At 46.5% G+C, this 21563-nt stretch overlaps 1 protein-coding gene across 3 annotated transcripts in view; it reads left to right on the top strand.

Moving 5' to 3' along the window:
- PPP2R2D (protein phosphatase 2 regulatory subunit Bdelta) overlaps window positions 1-18232 on the top strand; it is a 30147-nt gene extending 11915 nt beyond the window's left edge. The window contains exons 3-10 of one of the 3 annotated variants that reach the window (XM_075423943.1): window positions 2991-3088; window positions 6242-6407; window positions 8168-8280; window positions 10859-11036; window positions 11902-12066; window positions 13485-13654; window positions 13742-13833; window positions 16130-18232. In XM_075423943.1, coding sequence (XP_075280058.1) covers window positions 2991-3088; window positions 6242-6407; window positions 8168-8280; window positions 10859-11036; window positions 11902-12066; window positions 13485-13654; window positions 13742-13833; window positions 16130-16409 — 1262 coding nt within the window. In that variant the 3' untranslated portion in view covers window positions 16410-18232. Of the gene's footprint in view, window positions 1-2990; window positions 3089-6241; window positions 6408-8167; window positions 8281-10858; window positions 11037-11901; window positions 12067-13484; window positions 13655-13741; window positions 13834-16129 lie in introns of those variants that run through there. The other 2 variants (XM_075423944.1, XM_075423945.1) reach the window with 2 other exon arrangements.
- The last annotated feature ends 3331 nt before the right edge of the window (window positions 18233-21563 follow it).

A 21563-nucleotide genomic window follows, 5' to 3' on the forward strand; every position in this document is an offset into this window, starting at 1 on the left:
GTGTGTGTAACAGTCCTTTGCCTGTCTGAGGACCTAAGCAGGGTGTGAGACCTTGCATCAGAGAAGCGTGGCAAACTTTGGAAAAGTGAAATAGTCTGTCAGTGTTACAAGCTGACAATTTTTTTTCTTATTTGTTTAAGAAATGATTAAAATTACATTCAAGGTAACCTGTACAATCTTTTGACTTGCTTGGGGTAAGAAATGGGAACAGGATTTGCTGGGAAGTTGGTGAGCTAGAAACTGGTTTCTTTATAGCCATCGAAACAGTTTGTCCATCATCTCTGGAGTCCTGTTTATTTACAATATAGGAAGGGCAGGCATTAATATATTGAGGATCCAACTTTAGTGTATCGATAATGTGAGTTTTCCTTCACCTTGCAAAGAGGGGAACAGAGGTCCCGTTCACGTGCAGGTTGCCAGGTCTTGTGTCCTTGTTTAAACTTCGACGTCGTACTCCTTATTCGAACCCGGAGGTTCAGTGAGGTGGTACTGCTGTGATTGCTGCGTGGGTATGGGTTTGACAAAGTGGATCTTTGTGATAAGTGGAAATAAGTAGCTTTTCTGTTTATATTTTTTGATTGAGCAGACATTGTACCACTTTGTATGGTCTAAGTCGTATTTGTGCGTGTGTATAAAAATACATATTAAGTATATTTAAGAGTGTGTGTATATGTGCGTGTATGTATATATCTTAAGAGTTTATCAATGTTGTGCTACCAGAAGCTCATAATTCTGAGGCAAATCCTAAAGTAAGAGATTGCTTAGTACTAGTGGACCTAATAAATGCTTATAAGTATCTGCAGGGTGGGTGTCAGGAGGATGGGGCCAAGCTCTTTTCAGTGGTTCCCAGTGACAGGACAAGGGGCAATGGGCACAAACTGAGGCACAGGAAGTTCCGTCTGAACATGAGGAAGAACTTCTTCACTCTGAGGGTGACGGAGCCCTGGCCCAGGCTGCCCAGGGAGGTTGTGGAGTCTCCTTCTCTGGAGATATTCCAGACCCGCCTGGACAAGGTCCTGTGCAGCCTGCTCTGGGTGACCCTGCTTGGGCAGGGGGTTGGGCTGGGTGACCCACAGAGGGCCCTGCCAACCCCTACTGTTCTGTGATTCTGTGATTCTGTGATAGTGAAACCTTTATACCGTATGCTGTTTCCTGTGTGTATCTGCTTACTGCTGTAAATTCATTTTAGCAGTTTGGGAGAGGGGAGGGACTGTTTGGGGGGGGTTGTGTTTTCAGTACTTTCTGTGTAGTCTGCTGCAGAGGTAAATGGCCCTGTACCAGAAATTTGCCACTAAATGTAGAATTGGTGTGAAGAGAATAGAAGGATTAAATTTATTCTGCTAGTGTTGGTAGAGAAAAGCCAAAACAGTTTGCTGCTTCGTTACTGGGAAGGGGGCCGGCAGAGGGGGGTCGGGTTTGCAGGGGGCTCGGTGGTCGATGCCTTGGGAGCTCGCGGGGCGGTGGTCACCGCGCTGGGGTGGCACGAGGGTCACTGTGAGTGGGGAGGGAGACGGGCTGGGGGGGCCTGGCGAGAGACCAGCAACGCGGTTAACTGAGAAGTGGATCGGCTGAGGCAAGACCGGTGTTCTCAGGACGGAGTGTGCGCGGTGAGGGCGTGGGGCTGGGTCTGGTGAGGCTTTGGGATTAGCCATCATTCTGCTCTTTACCAAAATGGAATCTTTTTGTAAGCTTTTAAAGACAGGTGAATATAAAAATAGATGTGTCCATAAGGAGGTTAGTAGCGTGATTTTTGAGGGCTGTGATAAATCTGTAGAAAGTTTTTGTTAAATTTTTTTTTTTAATCAAAGAAGGTAAATTACAATCTTTATACTAGGAAAAAAACTGTTTCAAGGGCATCTGTTAATAAAAGATTAAATAGGAGTTATATATTGGGAAAACTGATTAGACTTCCTAATTACCTTCCTCATAAGAGTGGGAGATCATTGAAAAGAATTTAAAAGATAGCGTGTTAAAATCAATATGGGAAGGTAGTTTTCATCTAGTCTCCAACTACAAACTCTGAAACCAATGGCTGTCATATACTTCAAATCTTACAATTTTTATACCTGCATAATATAATTGAATACTTGCATGGGTAGCAAGCAACAGTATGGATAAATGTTCACTTACGGTTTTATGCCGAGTTGTTTGTTGTTTTTGTTAGTGTATGCCTAAAACTTGTGACATACATTTATAGCCCCTTATCTCTCTGCCCCTTGGTTAGAGATTGTTTAATGGCAATCATTTCTTTATTGCCACCTCCAGAGATTAATTGTGGCATGCAGTGGTGAATAAATACCGGTTGTTTTCAAGGTTCAGTCCCAAGGGCACTTAAATTGGTTTAAACTGGAAGTCCTGCAATCTTCTCCTTTGCTCTCCCATTCCTTCAGCCGCAGTCATCCTCGCCTCTGGTTTGTGGTGTACGTGCTGATGCTTCTGCACAGGGTTGGTTCAGGAAGCTCAGCTGGAAGGGTTCCCCCCCTCCCCTTTGGCAGGGCGAGGGTGCCCAGTTGAGGTTCGTGAGCCAACTGCATGGACACTCGGCCTGGGGGAGAGGCAGGGATGCCTCAGCCGCACCAGGATCCGTGCAAGCCGCAGTGCTGCTCCGAGGAACGCCGGAGGTGAACCACTTCTGATACGATCCTTGCTGTTGGACGCTCTGTGCAGGCCTGTCTCCTTTCCGTATCGCAGCATCTCCTGTCAACAGGTAGAATACGCAGCTTGGATTCTGGAAACGATACGCCTTCTCTCTTAGAATTGAAGGCCCTCAAAAACTTCAAAACACTGAGAAATGAGGAAGTGTTTTAGATTGTAAATAAAATTTTGTTAGGCTTTGAAACATGACTTAATTTCTGGATACTGATGATGTAAATCAGGAAGTTGTGCTGTTGCATTAATACAAGTTGTAATTTTGTTTTGTGTTCAACTCTTGAAACATCTTGATTTGCTTTACACATTACAGTGCTGTCTTATTTCTGTTCTGTTTACAGCTGATATTATTTCAACAGTTGAATTTAATTACTCTGGTGATCTTCTTGCAACGGGAGACAAAGGTGGCAGAGTGGTTATATTTCAAAGGGAACAAGAGGTCAGTGACTTGAAAAACAAAAGTACTGCTACTACGCTGTTCTTGTGTTGCACAGTCTCGCTTCATCTGTTCATGCCATGAGGTTTAAATGGTTGGATAGCTTTCTCAGAAAACCCTAAGTTAGCCAAATTTCCAAATATTTGTCTTATGCTGAATTTGGTGGGTTAGTCTGGTGGCAGTTCCCCTCCCCACCTTCAAAAATAAAAAAAGTTCCCCAAAACACAGTGAGTTCTTTGTGTATGTACCTAGTATGCTCAGTATCCTTTGGAGTAATTGCCTTTGGACTTTGTCCTAAACTTCACTCTTGGTCAGGTTGATCTAACACGAATCGTAAAGCTTTTGAAGATAATGTAAAAAAAAAAAGTTTCTAAAAAAGGATACATGTTAAGCTGCGAGGACCACAGGGTAAGATGGCTCAAAAAGCGAAGAATTGAGCATCTGGTGTGTTCTAGGATCCTAGGCATCAAAATCGGTGGGAACAGCTACTTCTCCAGAAGCACTTGAGCGTTTTCAGTCCAGAGGGTAGGAAGACTCTCCCTCCTCTGGTGATGCAGCTTTTCAGCTGGCTCTCCGCAACGGTATTCAGTTGTGCGATAACGCTGTAATGCGTTCTGCCCATTCATCAGTGCAGATACGTCACGGAGCTTTTTATATATCCAGAGAAATCGTGTGCACTAAAATGCTGAAAAATAATTGTCATGCCTTGTCATGTCTGGGAGAAATCTGGAACTGTGTTCTTTAAAAAGTTAATATTCTGCATGGCAATTTTCACCCTCTCCCCCCGCCCCTGAAGAGCAAGTTTATCCTTTCCTTTGAAGAGCTGATGAGAATTTGAGCCTTTGGTTTTGAACCTTCTCCTGGATCAGAAGTACCAAAGCTGATCATGCCATTTTAATTCAACTTTTTTGTGCGTGAAGTATATTAGCCTTTAGGTGCTGTTGGGTGTTTTTCAGCAGAATCCCTCTTCTTTCATTGTGTGGTTCAAATGATGCTCCGTTGACGAACAGCTATCTAATATTTTGCATTTCATCCTCACTGTGACACTGTTTACAAAAATATTTTACCAAAGGTGACTTAGCGGTTTTACTGTGAGGATTTTGAGAGGTAGTGAAATGAAAATACTATTGCTGAAAAAGCTGCTGAAATGTTACACTACTGCTCCTAGACAGCTCATAGCTCATTTATCATTAGTCTGCTGTATAGACTTAACTAAGGCACAGAGAGATCAAGGTCAAAAGTGTCCACCTGCTCGGGATCTCTGACTTTCCCCATGCTTGTTTCGAGCAGATCTATTATTGGTTGGCTTTCAGCTGTTAGTGCTCAGTTGTTCTGTAATCAAACCAGCTGTCACCTCACTTCCTTGTAGTGTGGAAAAAAAAAAGTCGTCAGGCTGTTCACACAGGAATATTGGGCGCTCTGCCTGGGAGCCCCTGCGAGCTGTAGGGAATAGTGGGGCAGAAGGGCCATTTCCCTTGTCACGTGCAGAGCTGCAGACTTTCAGGAGTGGAGGGAAAAATCTAAAAGAAGTATATAACACCGGAACCTTAATAAAATCTTGCAACCAATATTTTTAAACAGTGTGGATTTTAGGCTAGGTTAACTAGGTTAATAACACCTTAGGATAGTGATAAAATTTCCCATATGCTTTAATTTGGGAAGGCAGGCTGAGATGTTGTGCATCATGCCCAGAACTCACATGACATTATTTCAGTTCGAAGCAGCTGGTTATTCCCACCAGATGTGTGAGTGCAGAGCGAGACCGCTGCCCAGCGCCAGGCAGGGCAGCTCGCTCCAGACACGGGTGGCTGGGTCAGTAACGTAGGTCACTGTGCCAAATAGTGTTAGCTGAGAGAGAGTCCTGTCCAAAACGCTTAAATGACGAGTGGGGAGTAAAATAATGTAAAGTCTCAGCACTAACTGGAACGCCGTACATGCGAGAGGTTGCAGAGGAGGGAAACCTGGCTGAAATTCCCTGATCCAAGTTGCCAGGTGAAGCGTGGAAATGTAAGGAAGCGCCCGAACAAAGGTTGCCTGTGCAGCCTGGTGTGGGCCTAGCAGACTTCACGGCGTGAGTCGCTGCGGGTTTGCCCGGTAACGGGCGTCAGTCCATGTGCAGGGAAAGCTTTGCTGAAGTGAGTGCTTTCCCGTTGTGTTTTGGGGAGTTTGTGTTCTCGGAGTTCTGGGCACTGCGGCTCTGCAGGTGGGGCTGTTCCCCAAACACGGATCGCTGTCGAACATTGACTTCTTTGGGAAGCCTGATAGCTGGTTGGCCCAAATCTGAGACTGCACATCTGTGCAGACTTGTGACTTAGATCTCTGCTCCTTGCTGCCGCGTTTACCAAGGGAGGATAATACAAAGCAGTCTTCTGGTTCTGCGAGGGGAAAAGCTGTGAGCGTATTTGTAACAGTCTTTGGTGCATCATGATGAGCACTATAGAACAGCTTAGATGAAAATGTGATAGTTCCAGCCTTCTAGTTTTTATAATAAGAAAGGTTGTTAAAGCTTAATTATAAGCCTTGATACCACTTCTGGACACAGCATATTTTAAAATGAGTAGGAGAGGAGCTAGATCTCATGCTTATGCTTGATCTTGCTGTCCCTTCAGCGGAATGACTTTGTGCAATCAGTTTTTTATAAAAAATTTAATTACTCCACATCCTATGTCCTGTAACATTTATTTCCTACTCTGGAAACCCTGCATTATGACCATGTTGTGGTGATTGGAGAAACGAGTGTTGGAAAAGGACAGGAGTAGAGACTAGGTGAAGTGCAGAAAGTGATGGCCTGGAGTTTGTTGGGTTTGCATTTAGGATGTAGCTCTCTGCTCCAGTTCTGAAACTGCTTGGGAGAGGTAGCGTAGCCTAGAAATGTTCTAAGCAAACGTAGGCACTCCTGTGCGGACAGCGTGCTTTGACATGTTCTGTGAGTACATGCATCTTGATATATCCAGATCCCTCTTTCAGGAGGAAGTCTGTGTGCACGGTGTTAATGCTAAACTAGATACAGTATCATAGAGTGAAAACGTAAAGTTCATCAAGCTCCATTGTAAAATGTTTACTTTCTCCTTGACAATTTCTAGTCATTAGTTTGTATGTGCAATTCCTAATGAACCAAGTAACATCAGCTTCAAGAAATATTGTGTTTCCTTGCAGAATAAAAGCCGTCCTCATTCAAGGGGAGAATATAATGTTTACAGTACCTTTCAGAGTCATGAACCTGAGTTTGACTACTTGAAAAGTCTAGAAATTGAGGAAAAAATTAATAAAATTAGGTGGTTACCACAACAGAATGCTGCTCATTTCCTGCTGTCTACAAATGGTAAGGACACTTTATTTTTGCACAAAGAACTTCTGCTGTCGTTTCAATAGTATCTCACCTGTGATCTGCTTATGGGACTTTTGTTTTCTGGAGTGTTTTGGGATTGTCTTAATGTCTTCTCTAATTATAAGTTTAATATGTTTTGATTGTAATACTCTGTAAATTACTGATTTCTGAATGTAAAAATAATGAAGCGGCAGCAACAGAATAGGCACAGTTACAGAGCTGCGTCCTGTGGCTATGCCGACCACGCTGTCAGTTCACATACCCTGTGTTACTCTGCTTTACCAGTGCTGTGTAAACGGGTTCCCAGTATGCTGAACTGTAGCAGAAGCTTGAATTTGACTTGATCATCCCAATTTTGCAAATTATTTTTTTGTGATCCCAGGTGTATTTTTAATAAAAGCATTTGAAATTGAAAGACTCTGGTTACAATGCTCTTTTTGCTTTTCCAATACCAAAACATCATGTGTGCTCTGGAAAGAAGACAACAGTCACTCTAGGAGGAATAGATTTATACTGCTTTCACTGCGTACCTGAAAATACATAAAGCAGTGCAAAAATTACAAGGTGGAAATTACAGGTTTTCATGCACTTTGGGTGTTTTATTTCTTCCAGTATTTCAGTAGTGGTTTTTAGGTGTGAGGTCTGTTTCATTTTGATGCATCATGGAGCAAGTTGTAAATGTCAATGCAGAGCTGTGCGTGGAAAAAGTTGCTCTTACTGTTGGGGGAATACACTTGTTCCTGACAGTTTGGATCCCTTTTTGCCTTGTACGTAAATGACTTCACGTAAGGGCTGATGTCCTACCTGCTATACAGAATTTTAAAAGTGAGCATGACTTCTGCCTGCTGGACTTTGAAATTCAAACAATCTCACTTCAATGTAAGTCTTACTAAACTTAACACAGTGTTTCAACTGTGTCATCTTAAACGCTTTAAAGATACGCAGTATTTTGGGGAGGAGAGGTTTGTTTCCAGTTAGCTAAGGGTCTCACTCTGGGTGTGTACTTCCCTCTAGTGAGACCTGGGAAGTACATGCCTTTGGACACGGAACCCTGAAATAACGGGGCAGGTCCTGTTCTCACTTACTGCCTCTGGTTGTCTCTTGGCAGATGCCTGGGACAAATCTGGTTTTCCTTAAGGTGGTTGGTGTAAGTAATTCATGGGTTTGTTGGGGTTTTTCCCTAGCATTTGTGTGCTGGAGATAATTTAGATGGTCATACAGGGTTTACTGGTGAATTTTGGTAATTGGTCATAAAATAGTTTGGGTTGGAGGGGACCTGTAAAGGTCATCTAGCCCAACCACCCAGGATGTGAAACTTCCCTTGGGAAGGGTGAATGGTGAATGGTAGGCATAGGGGCTTATTGTTCAGGCAGAAACTTGTATTTTATTCAAAATTAACACTAAATTGGAGTTAAAATGGAATCCATCTTTTTTCCCCCCTCCATTTACTGACAGTTTCCTACATTTTTCCATGTGCACCCTCCAAGCGCATGTGTCTGGTGTATTTTTTTTGTTTGTTTTTCATGTACCAGTTCTGCTAAACAATATAGCTGGAAGGCAGAGTACTTGTAGTGTAGCTAAGGAGAGCTGTACTCCATGTTACGTTGCCTTTAAAGGACTCCATCAGGGTCCTTTCGTCGCAGGCAGTGGCAACCTAGGTAGACAAATATTACCCACACTGCTGACTGTGCTATTTAGTGATTTTGTTTTGAGTTTAGTTCCTTCTCAAGCATGTGAATTTTTGTTGGTTTTAGATAAAACTATTAAATTATGGAAAATAAGTGAAAGGGATAAAAGAGCCGAAGGTTATAATTTAAAAGATGAAGATGGAAGACTTAGGGATCCTTTCAGAATCACAGCACTACGGGTATGTTTCTGCTTTTTAACTTTAAGTATCTTTTTGCATGTACATCTCTACCTTTGTACTACCTAATTGTCAACTGAAATGTGCAGATTAAAAAATGATGCTTTGGTCGGAGTCACTGAAAACTTTTATAAAAAAATGGAGACGCTTCATTATGCATAAATAACTATTAAATAAGGTTCCTCTGGAAAACTTGAGGAAAACTTTCATGATTACAATAGCTTCCCAATAGTTTGCTGTATTTTTTTAGCTTGGAATATCTTAGCATGTTTAACATTTATTTGAAATTTTAACTTTTTAAAAATTTTAGTATTTTGTTAGTGACAGCCTTCATCCACCTCAGTATGTTCAAATTGTAGGAAAAGATATACTGATTTATTGACAGCAATAAAATAATAAGAAAAAGTTGTCATTCAAGCCTGAAAATACAGCATTTTTGATTATCTGTGGCTGGGGCTGCACTACTCTGTACTCAGTTCATAGAAAGTATGGGCTCATCCTGCTGTGTTCTGAAAATAGTCTCATGTTTTAGTGGAACAGGAAGAAAAGTGCAGGGAATACATGTATTTCAGAGGCCCGTGACATACTGACTTCTGCCCCTGGCCGTGACTAGCCAGTCGAGGATGGTGCCGTGGCATCTGCTCCAAGAACCGGTCAGGTGGCATCCTGTTCTTGGGCTGAAAGCATGTCCCATTACCACTTCAGGAGGAATTTGGCTTTGGGTGTATTGATTTCCCTCCCCTCCACCCCAGTATTGCTCCTATTTAACTTGTTTGGTCTTTTTTTTCTAAGACTCAAAGATTTAAGCAGGGTGATGGGTATCCTGTGGTTAGGGAGAGGGTGGTGGTGTTAGAGGCGAGTTCTGGGCGTTTGGAAAATGTGTGCTGGAGTAGTCTTGACGTTTTTCCACTTGCGTAGTGATGTAGTGGTAGGATTAGCACTCCAGACTTGGGATCATTGAAAGCAGGAGTTAAAGAAATGGAATAATGTGGGGTTGTGGGTTTTCTTGTTGTTTTTCTTACGTTGTTGTTGTTGTTGTTACTATAAATAGGAATTGAACTGAGGCTCGTGCTACTTTCAAAGCCAACACCGCTCCTGATGCTTGGAGGACCATACAGTTGTGGGGTTTTGTTGGGCTTTTTTTTTGCCTTGCTTTTGCTTAGCATAATCACGCATTAGGCTCACATATACCTAAATCTTCAGTTCAAGATTCAATTTAAGCAAAAGCAAGGCAAATAATCATGTTGGGAAAGGATGCTCGCTTCCTCTGAAAGTGTCTTTCTAGTCAGCATGTGGGAGCCAAGATCTGATTGAGTATTCTGATGAAAATATCTAAAACCAAGGAAATAGCTTATCGTGCAATGCATTAGGCCAGTAGCTGGAGGCAGGTGCAGATGAAATCTTGGGTTCTACAACCTTGCCCTTACGTAGGAGTAGACTGCCCATCTGGGAACGTGGAGACTCCAGACGTGGCCTGGCGGTTTTACGTGGTACTGGCCATGTCACTGAAGGAGTACGTTAGCATCGTCTTTAAACACCGTAGTATATTTAGAAATCATCAAGCTGGATGGGGGAAAGCAACAAAAAGCATGAACATCTCTCTTCAAAGCTAGCCTTCCGAATTTGCTGCTCTTCTGGGAAAGGAAGGCTGGGCTGAGCTGCAGACCTTGCCAGGCACTGCATCGTACAAGAACAGACGATGGAGTCAACCAAGACTGAGCAACGATTGGCAGAAGGGGAAAAAAACGTGCCTAGAGCTGCCTCCACACGTTAAAATGATCAGCTTTTAGTGATCTGTATACCTTGGGCTCTTACGAGCTTTGTTTGTATATTCTGTTCTAGAAATATAATCCCCATTTGCCTATAAGGTAGGCACGGAGGAGAAGCAGCGCTTCGGAGCTGCATCCTCTGCATAGAGACCATGGCATTTGGAAGTGTCTTGCCTGTTAATTCATGTTAGTGCATTTTGGATTCCACAACCAGGCTGGGAAGACTCACATGGTGAGACAGGAAAATTGCCTAATAAAAAGTCATGGATTAATTTTAATCATTACAGTCTGATGTAAACAGACCGTGAGACGCAAACATGGTGAAAGCAATTACAGAGCTCTTGGATTAATTTGTTTCTTATTCCAGGAAGACAGAGTACCTTGGGCGCTGTCATAATGTTTTTCTTGGTTGGATGATGTCAGTTAGTGTTCTTTGGAGTGGTGTGTACTGGAACAGTGTAGAACGTCCTTTGGCAGCCTTAAGCTATTCACTTGCTGGGCAGTGAGAAGGAGCTAGAGGGAAGCTTGGTCCGCGTGACCCTGGCGAGCCATGTCACCCTTTAGAGCAGCTGGTTAGAAACAGGGCATCCGTGCGCTCCTGAAAGCGTGCCGACTGTTCAGGGAACAAATTGGGGATTTTCTTGGCAAGCTGTTCTTACAGTCTGTAGGCTATTTTATTGCTTTTCTTGCTCAGTGGATCTGAGAAGTGTTCAATCACTTGAGACTGAAGTCTGTGGTGTGCCGTTAATTAACACCTTCTGAATCAGCAATCTGTGTTGTGCCAAAATTGACTGTTCTTTTTCACGTTTCAGGTGCCAATATTGAAACCCATGGACCTAATGGTAGAAGCAAGTCCCAGAAGGATATTTGCGAATGCACATACTTACCACATAAACTCTATTTCAGTAAATAGTGATCATGAAACGTACCTTTCTGCAGATGACCTAAGAATTAACCTATGGCACTTAGAAATCACGGATAGAAGTTTTAGTATCCTTTCTTTGTTGTCTGTGAACGTGGGGACACAGCTGTGTATGTTTAAGAGAATCACTTTAATTTTACTAATTAGAGTAGGTGTTTGAATCTAGGCATTAAAATACAGGATTTCAAAATCTGGAGGCTGAACACAGTGAAAGCAGGCCTTACAATGCTCTCATTTGTTCTTGAGTGCAAGCGTTCTTTCAGTGGAAAACTGCCAGTAGAAATATTGTAAGTAGTTTGGTTTCTAAAGAGAAATTGAGGAATTTGGGGAGCGTGCTTTATTTATGCAGTTCTGTCAGCTTAAAGAGAAGTTGGAAGATTTGAGAAGTAGATGCTTTGTTACTGTAGATGCTTCTCTCCAAAGTTTAAAGTCTCTTAACTGTCTAAGTGCCACTTCTCTTAAAGAAAACACATTTCATTTTTTTCATATTAAATTATATCATTAACTGCAGAAATAATCTTCAAATCTTTTTGCAAGGCTGTGTAGCCAAAACTGATAGCATGTCCTACATAGACAAAACTGCAGTAAAATGAAAGTTGCAAGAATACCAAGTATTAAATGGGTCACGTACAAGTTTTCTAAAGCTTTAGGTAAATAGATAAAATATATGCAGTGTTCAACAGGAAGCATTAAGGAGGCAGCTGGAGAGGACTCTGAAATCATCGCCAGCATCTGATAAAGTTTATTTGTAAAATCTAGATTTATTTTTTTTTTCTTTTTTAAATCGACACAGGTCACTTTGCGTAGATTGCGTATGGTGGAAATGAAGATCTTGCCCTGGTTTTCTGCATGGTTTCTAACATTTTTCAATAATCATCTGCTAGAAGTGATTTGAATGTGAAATGTTACATGCCTTTACAGAAACCTTCCCAGATATTGTAGATATTAAGCCTGCTAACATGGAGGAGCTGACAGAAGTGATCACTGCTGCGGAGTTCCACCCGCATCACTGTAACGTCTTTGTCTACAGTAGCAGCAAAGGCACGATTCGACTCTGTGACATGCGTTCCTCAGCCCTCTGTGACAGGCATTCAAAATGTAAGTTGGGGTGCGTCGTTGCTTTGTGGGGTTCTTGCTTTGTTTTCATGCAAGATAGAGCGTGTAGGTGTTCTGCTTATAAACATGCGTACCAAGTTCTGCTCATTGGTAACGAGCGTACAAGGTAAGGGGTGGTAGTTTTGTAGAATGGAACATTTTAATTGTCTTGTTCTAGGCCATCAACAAGCAGAAGTGTAGCATGAGACAATTGACGATCTGACTCTGCTCCTGTTTACCCATTTATGCTTCATAAACTGATGGGAACAAGTGCTATTGGCACCAGTGAGACCTGTCTTCTGTCCAGACTCAGTCTTGGTGCTTCTCAAAGGTATCTGCTTATCAAATGCCAGTTCAGGGCAGTTTATTCACCTTTGCGCATTAGAAACGGGGCCGATGCTGCCAGAATCCATTCACTTTGTGACCATTTGCAGCTCCTAGGATAGAATTAATTCTGCATTTGAAGCGAGTTTTCAGGGGTGAGAGGTGAATGCCCTTTGGTCTGCTGAGCCCCATAAACGTACGTAGGCGAGGAAGGCTTCTCTGTGGAAGTCATAACTGCCTGTGCCTTGCAGGCAGCCTCTTGCTTCTGGTTTGCTGCAGTTGAGGTTTGTTAGTATTACCAGTCCTGTGGGGTCACCTGCCAGGCTGATATTTGCAGGTAAGCTTTCTGTAGCACAGATAAGGTCTTCTTGCTGGTAGAAGGAAATATCTGTGCAATAGGAAACACAGAATGCTGGGCCATTTCGTCTGTTTGACTCAGTGTTGTGTTAAATTACTTAGAAGCACTTTATTTTTTAATAATGCTTGTCACTGAAGAACATCCTGTTAAAACGGGTCTGTTAAAAAATGAAACATACAGTTTAGTTTGTCATGAAACGTTGCCTTCAAGATTAACTCTTCAACGTAAACAGTGTATTTCTCTGTTTTCTAAAACCATACAAATGGCATTGCAAGTGTAGATACTGATACTTCAGTTCAGTGGGCTGTGTTGTAGGACTTGTGTTCAGATCTAAAGAGAAATATGTTGTACAGCAGTCTCAAAATGTGTGGGGCATGCGTTAAGGTGTTGTGTTTAGGGTGCTGCTGTTCTCATCTGCTGCAGCTCAGCGTGATTTGTAGATCAGTTGCGATGTTTACCAGACCCATGTGCTGGTTTTTTAATGTTTTATTTTCTGATTTATCCCCGAGACCTGTGAACTGCAGTTGGCTGATGCTGTGCTCCAGTTGAGAATGTTGGAGAGGCATCTAGAAATGTGATGACTAAGAGCAGACATTGTTTAAAGAGAGTTTTTAAAAAGTATGGAACAGCAACTTTCTTTAAAAAGAAACTTGATTTAAAATTCTGCAAGTACTGAAAAATGTTTGAAGCTGTAAAACTTGGTGTTGGTTTCATTTGTAATTGTGTCTTCTATCTACAGTTTTTGAAGAACCTGAAGATCCTAGCAGCAGATCATTTTTTTCAGAAATAATATCATCGATATCTGATGTAAAATTCAGTCACAGTGGTCGATACATGATGACAAGAGACTACCTTTCTGTTAAAGTGTGGGATCTCAATATGGAAAACAGGCCTGTAGAGACATATCAAGTATGGTGTTCAAGTTCTCTTAAAGAGCCTTTCTTTTCCCTTTTCTTCTTTTTCTTTGTCTAATACCAATTTAAATGTTCCAAAAAGGTTCATGAGTATCTTCGAAGCAAGCTTTGTTCCCTTTACGAAAATGACTGCATCTTCGACAAATTTGAATGCTGCTGGAACGGTTCTGATAGGTAGGTTGGGGAGTTTGGTTTGCTTTTTTGGTTTTCCTTCAGCTTTAGGAATGTGGTTTCCAGTCTTGTAGCCCGTAAGCTGTACTTAACTTTAAGGATGTAATTAGTTCCGTTCCAGTCAACTGGGTTTTTTTGCAAGAAGACTTAATTCTTCAATCCTCCACCTTGCAGCTGCAGAAGTGGCACAAACTTCTGTGGGTCGCTTTGCTTCTAATACGAATTATCGCTGAAGTTTTGCGTGGTCAAGACCGGCCATTCCAAGCCGTGGACACGTGACTCGGTTTCATTCTCAACGTGTATGTGAGAACACGCGTTCGCTGTCTCGCAAATTGAATCTTCTTTCCGTGTTTTCTGTAGGCTAAAGAAGACAAAACTGGGTTAGATAATTACTCAGTTTGTTGCAGACAGTGGAAATACACATTTTGCCTGCTAGTGGTGGAGGCATTATAATCAGACAGCAGAGTCGCTGTGCTGGCACACGGGGCGTATGTTTGCTGTCACTAGCTGTGGTAATACCAGCTGCCTGGTAAAACGCTTTCAGAAACCCCAGATAAGATCGTGGGAGATCTGGATCTTACATCTGGATGCTTTGTGTTGGCTTGCCTCGGGGATTCTGCTTTTGTAGGAGTTGTATGAGTGTGTCTGAGACACCTCAAACAGTGACTTGTCTGCTGCCAAACGCTTGCCAGCTGTTCAGGGAAAATGTCCCAGTTCTGATGGGATGGTAACAGGATCAGCCTGCGAAACGAGCTTTGGCCTAAATCTTAGCAAAGATCCAAGAACAGAAGGTCCGCCAGGTAGCTTAGATGGGGACAAGGATCGGGGAGCTCAAACCTGCTAAGCTGTGCCCAGGAGTCGGCAAAGAGTGAAACCGAGCTCGGCGATACCGCAGTGACAGCGGAGCTCGCTGCTGCCCGCCGCGTGGTTACTTACAGATTAGTGCCTGATACGAAGGCAAACTGGGAAGTCTAAATACCAGGCTGCAAGTGGCCAAGGTTGCAGATGGCTTTGAGTTATTGAGGGGATAAATCGTATGGTACCAGTCAGTTTCCAAAAAAAACCAAATTGTTAGCAGTATCTACAATATCTAATGTAAAATGAATAACAGAAGTCATGTCTTGTATTAGAAGTCTTGTATGTTTTTCATTAAGCTAAAATGCAGAGAGACCGACCCTTGTTTCTGTGTGTTCTTCTAAGCAACTCCAGTCTTTCTTTGGGTGGTGGGGGAGAGTCAAAGCAAGGTGATCTCATCTGAACGTGTTGTAAACATGTCAGTTGTCGTGGAAGTTGTGATGCTCATCTCCCTTTTGAAGAGGAAAAAAATGCTTCCCTCAGTGCATTCCCTGGCAGGGCTCAAGGCCAGGTTGGATGGAGCTCTGAGCACCCTGGGCTGGTGGAAGGGGTCCCTGCTCATGGCAGGGGGTTGGAACCAGATGATCTTTAAGGTCCCTTCCAACCCAAACCATTCTACGATTCCCTAGTCCGGTCTGAGTGGTACACGTTGTGTTAGTAGCATCTCAGTCCCCTCCTAGTCATGAACTTTTTAAAGCCTCGAAGACAGCGTGTGTCGGCGATGAGATGACCGGGCTGAGGTGGTTGCAGAAGTCCCAGAGAGTGTTCAGATCGCAGTGTGGGAACGGCTTCTCCGCTTTCAAGTGGTGGGGAGAAGTGTTCAATACAGAAAGTAATGAAAAATTCACCCTCAATTTCAAGCATATCTTTTGAGAGAGCTACAGCAAGCTGTTCGCTGGGAGTTAGATGGATGGAAGCGTTTATTTTCAGATGCACATTTTTTTTCTGCCTTGTTCAAAAGCAGAGTTGACGCTGTACAGCAGCTCTGAACTGCAGGCCTCACGCATCCGCGTAAGGGATTTCTTTTGCCGACTCGGGACAATTTTTTGTAATTAACCCGTTGGCTGGCTCGTGGTCAGCACGGGGCAGCGGCAGGCGCCTTCTTCGGCGGCAGTCTGCTGAAAGCAAGCAGTTCGCAGCGCCTCGCTGCCGCCGCGGCGTCTGGGGCTGCGGGACGAAGGGGTGGAGTAGCCCGGGGAAAAGCCGCTTTGCTCCCGCCGCGGTGACCGCTGCCGGTTGCCGGTGGCGGGGAGGGGGACCAGGGCGAGGCCTGGGAGGGAGAGCAGCGGGGTGGAAGCGGTGCTGGAGCCCGAACGGCGAGGAGCGTGGTGCCACGTACAGGCCGTGTCCCTGGTCTGACAGCCGCCTGCTGCGGGAGAGGGTGGGGGCTGAGTGCGGTGTCTGGAAACCTGGTAAGATTTCCTTTTCTTCCGCTTTCAAACAGTGCGATCATGACTGGATCTTACAACAACTTCTTTCGAATGTTTGACCGAAACACGCGACGGGATATCACTCTGGAAGCATCCAGGGAGAGCAGCAAGCCTCGTGCCATCCTGAAGCCGCGCAAAGTGTGCACGGGTGGCAAGAGGAAGAAGGACGAAATAAGCGTTGACAGTCTGGACTTCAACAAGAAGATTCTCCACACAGCATGGCATCCCGTGGAGAACATCATTGCCGTAGCTGCCACCAATAATTTGTATATATTCCAGGACAAAATTAACTAGAGATGACTTACCTGAGGACAGAGTCGTCGTCTTGCATAGTTCAGCTCAGTTGTTTATCTGTAAAAGAGAAGGCCTTGTTGTCCTACCAGTGAAGAACTTTGATGCACTTACTTCCCTTTAGGCAAAGGAGAGGATCTGGCCTGGTTTTTGCGTTCACGGTGCGGTTCTGCCTTCGGCGGGGCAGGGAGCGTCAGTCGCCGTGCTCTGGGAGCAACCCTCCAGAGGCAGAACTGATGGACGGCGCTCAGTGAGGCCAATACTCCAAACAAGTGTATTTATTGAAGTCTGAGCCTTCCTTTCCAGTTTATAGACCAAAAATTTAACACCCAAGGAGAAAAATTGTCATAAAAATGTAATGTCCCTCTCTCGCACTCTTTCTCTGCTGTAATATTTGGGCCTTTCAAGACGTGTGTTGTGCTTACTGCCTGTGACCATTCCTCCGCTGGCCCCTGCCCGGGCCTGGGGGGTGTGACCTGCGAGCACTTCGGGAGGGCTGCAGCCGGGGCCGTAGGCAGGTTTCCATGGCTATTTACTCACCCACTGTATCTATAACCACACCTGCTGGTGCAAACCACTTAATAAAATAACAGCCTATCAAAAGTGTTTTTAAATCTGAAGGTATGTATTCAGTCTTTTTATTTTTTTATTGCATGTACTGAGATGGTGCAGAGTAACCCTGATGGGCAGACTGGACAGTGTTTGCCCCCCAGAACTGATTTTTTTGGCAGACTAATACAGACTTTTTTGTGTAGTATTTCAAATCCTAAATTTAGAGTTTCCATGTCATTTAGTTGAAGTTGCACTGGTTTTCTTGTGAAATGCTGCGTGTGCACCGAGAAGGAGCTTGCAGAGGTCAGTGCGGAGACATCCCCAGCCTTAACAGAAAGTGACCCCTCGCGCAGAAGGGGACACAGAACATCTGACGCATTTTCTTCTCTGAAGACAAAAATCCAGTTTACCTGATGCCTCGCAACGTTAGCTACAAACATACCTTACGTGCATTATGGTTTTTTTTAACCTTTTTAGTATTTGTCATGAAGATATAGTTTATTTTAAATACTTGGCGTAATATATTGTATATTCACCTTGCAGTTCAAGCCAGTAAAAACCCCAACCGCCCTGGATTATGCCAAGCAGCAACGCAGCTGAATGCGCTCCGGCGCGTTGCAGCCTCAGCAGCGAGCTGTCGGAGAACGCCGGGGCCACGAGCTGCTCTTCATGGCGCTTGGTGTAACTCTGCTCTTGCTAACTTTTGTTTTAAGCCTTAGGTACTTTTTCCCCCACCACCCCCCCAAAAAAGAGGCCTAAAATGCATCGACCTTCTCGTCGCCCTGGTGAGAAACGGTCCCGAAGCCGGTGCGGCACGCCTTGGTAGCGTGACACGCTGTGACATGTGCCTGCAAATTAGGAATTCTTTCCGAAAAACGAGGTCCCTGGAGCTTCCCGGAGGAAGCAGAGGTGTGGTTTACGCTCCAGTTAAAGACGAGGGCGGATGGCAGTTACTGCACTGAGCTGCGGGGGCGAGAGCCAAGCGCCTGCGTCCCTCCCCTCCCCATTCATGGCCCCAGAGTGCCCCTCCTGTTCCCAGTAAGCTAGGAAGTACGACCGACTGTGGGCTTCTGCAGATAAAGTTTAAATTAAAACAATCGTGTGCTGTGTGTCGGTGTGACACTATCTGGAAATGCTGAGATGCGGAACTTGCGGGTCCCGAAAGCGCCAGGTTTGACCGTGTTCCTGAAATCCCTAACAGAGCTCGTGCAGCGGGATTGTACATACTTGTTCAATTATTTTGACCAAAAAGTTTAATAAATTTTAAATGTTTACCTGGACTTGCTCTGTGTATTTTGACAACTTTTTCCTCCGTTTGTGAGATGACCGGCCCAGCGAGCCAGCCTGGAGCTTGTTTGCGTTTCCTGGCCCAATGGTCACACCTCTGCCACGGAAGGCTGGCTGCTCGTATGCAGGGAATAGATTAGTGCTGTCTGTTTTTGATCTATTTTTTCAGCAAATGTAAGTGGAAATACAAGTAAAAAGAAAAAGGATATGATGAAATCTTCTATTATATAAAACATGATTTGCTTGTACCACTTTCAATTAAATAGTTTTTGATGATTCATGAAATTTTTATCACTTCACTTTCTCCAAAAACAGGTTTTATTGTCAATTGGATAAAATTACTCTCCCGTATTTGCCCAAAACCCACTTGACCCCCGTGACCAGTTAACTCGCAGGGCTAACGGCCGGGTGTGGGAGCACCGCGTCGGGACGGCTGACGGTGGGGTGCGGGGGTCCTGGGGACGGAGCGCTCGGCTGCGTGGGTGACGGAGCCTGGCGTGCGCCCTGGCAGCAGGGAGCTGGGCCGGGGGAGATCGCCGGGAGAGCAGTTGTGTGAGCTGGAAATTCGAGGTGAGGCTTCTGAGACGTGCTTGAGCGGCCGCTTGTTTTGGCGTGGTGACTCCTTGGCGCCCGGTCAGCAGGGGCTGGATGGACGCGGCGTGCCGAGAGCTTCCCCAGCCCGAAGGAGCGTTGTCCGTGTCACCTCAGCAGGCTTCTGCAGGGGCTGTTCTTCAGCGAGCAGAGAGGAGGCAGCTGTGATCGCTGCCATCCCTGGTTCTGTGACGGAGAAGCGTGGGGAGAAGACAAAGCTGCTGCTGCTTGCCCCGGGGATGGCCGCGGGAATGGGATTGAACTCGGAGCTGCCTTGCGTTGTCCTCGCGCTCAGTGCGTGCTTCTCATTTCCAGGGGAAGAAACGCAGGAGCGAGCTCGGGGAGGAGGTGGGCACGGAGTTGGGCTGGGAGCAGCGTGCTCCCGGCTCGCCCCGCTCGGGGAGCGGGCGGCTGTGAAGGTGAGCGGCTGCACTGGGTGCTGTGCTGCGGGGTCCCTCGTCCCTCCGGTGAGCAGCCATCCCTCAGACCCGTCCGTGGTCTGTGCAGAACACGTGCGCTAGAACACTCGTTTTAGGCTCAAAAGTGGGAGAAATGGTTTCTATGGAGCTCCTAACCGAAGCTCCCTGTTGTCTGCACCCCGCGCTACGGCTGTGCCTCGGAACGCAGCAACGCGCTGGACCCACTGCCCGGCGGGCACGGCCGTTCCTGGAGCCACGGAACGAGGTGAGCAGTGTTTTCCCGTGATCACCCTCCCATCACCCAGTAAAACCCAGCACAGGTGGGTGTGGGGGTCTCCCCTCGCCCAGAGGGTCTCTGCTCGCTCCTGGCTGTTGGAGCGGCTCTGGCAGCAGCTCACCGGGGGACAGCCCAGGAGACGAGCGAGCGTCGTCTTTGCGAGCAGGAGCTGGTAACCGGCAGCGGCCGGGCACGCGGCGGGGCTGGCGGGAGCAGGAGCCCCAGGGTGAGCGCTCGGGGAATTCAAACGCAGCGAGGCGGCTGCTGCCGGGTGCCTCCCCTCGCAGACGGCGCGGGAGCCAGCACGGGGCGAGGGGCCAAGGGAGCGCCAGGCAGCGATCGGGCTCCTCGGCACGAGGCAAATGTGTTCCTCAGCTGTGGGTAAGTACTCAGTTTTGTTGGCCTGTTCTTTGCATCCAGGGTTTTTAATCAGCAGGAGGAACCCCGTGCCCATCAGGCTGGGTAAGGGGAACCAGCCTGACTCTTCCCTGGTCCAAGCGACGGTGATCGGCGTCTGAGCTGCTCCGCAGAGCGAGCTGTAACTCGCAGCAAACGCCTGTGCGGCTCGTCCTCGATGCTGGGCGCTATGTGGACACGCAGGTGGCTGCACCCGTTGGTGTCCCATTTACCTCACTTTCAACATAAAAAGCCTTCTCCTGCCCTACCCCACGCTCGGTCCGAACTCCGGTGGTGCTCACAAAGCTGGTGGTAGGAAGGGACGTTAAGCCTTGAGGAACGCGGATCTCACGGGCGCGCGTGAGCTGAGCTGCTGGCAGAAGCTGCTGCCGGTGCCCTGGGCTGCGGCTGCAGCGGGCTCTTGGCAGCGGAGCTCTCCCGGGCTGGGCTCTGTGCTGCTCCGGGCGGTTTGCAAGCGGCTCCTGGACATCCAGCTCCTCCTCCACGCAAACTGCCGGGCGCCAGGAGCCCGGAGAGAACAGAGCTGGGTGTGAATCCAGGCCCCTCTGTCGCAGCATCCTGGAGAGCTTCGGTCCGAGAGCTCGGCGTCTCTCCTCGGGCAGCCTAAGAGTAAACATAAACCTCGGCTCAGAGGTTGCCCACCTGATACTGGTCTCAGGTGTTCCGTGCTGGTTTTTTTCTGAAAGGGGTAATCGTCACCTCGGGCCAGTCACAGCGACACTGCGGGTCGGGGACTGGGTGCGAGGTTTGCCGAACAGTGATCCTAAACCGTGGGTAAAGGGAGCGCTGCTGGCTGCGGGATCCCTGTGTCAGTCAGCACCGAGCACCACGGCGGCATCCCTGAGCCCACCTCTCTGCTGCTGCGTTCTGGATGAAACTGTGAGTCACGGTCCCGCTTATCCCCAAAGCCAGCGTCTGTATCTGTTACCTGCCATCTTCTGTAACCACAGTAAAAGGAGAAACTATTTCTGCTTTAAAACTCTAGGAAAAGCAGCACGCGTGCACTGGAACAGCTCTGGTGAAACTACACTCAGCCACCGCAAGACCAAGGGCACGGGCTCAGATCCTCAGCGATAATTATGCATGTAATTATAATTAAAATCATTGTCAATTAAGAATGAAACGCATAACTACCTCCAAACCCCTCGTCCGTTGTGCCTAAGCTGAAAGCAGAGCGGAGGGCCTGCGCCCCGCTCCTGGCCCCGCGCGCCCCAGCCTGACGCAGCCGCGCGCGAGGGCGTCGGGGCGGTGACGCCACTGCTGCCCACGCAGGCGTTCGCTGCTGCGCTGTTTACAAAGAGAGGGAAGGTGGAGGAGCCGATGTGGTTCCTTCAGCCACAGCAGGCCCCCTCCCACGGTCACACTCCGCAGCGGGAGCACTCCGGCGCGCACCACGGTGCCACTCCGAGGTGCCGGCAGCAGCCTGGACGGCTCGTGCTCGCTGACGTGCCAGCGGTGCTGGGACACCGACCCAGGCGACGCCGAGCAGCCGGCGCAGCTCCACTTCCAGGGAGCGCGAGAAATGCCCAGCACAAAGGGAAGCAGCAGGAACCCCAGTTACAGAGAACGCGTGTGCACTGCACAGGTTTTTAGCAGTATTTATAAGGAATCTTT

This window comes from Opisthocomus hoazin, chromosome 6 (genome assembly GCF_030867145.1).
Source record: "Opisthocomus hoazin isolate bOpiHoa1 chromosome 6, bOpiHoa1.hap1, whole genome shotgun sequence".
NCBI classification, from domain to species: Eukaryota; Metazoa; Chordata; class Aves; order Opisthocomiformes; family Opisthocomidae; genus Opisthocomus; species Opisthocomus hoazin.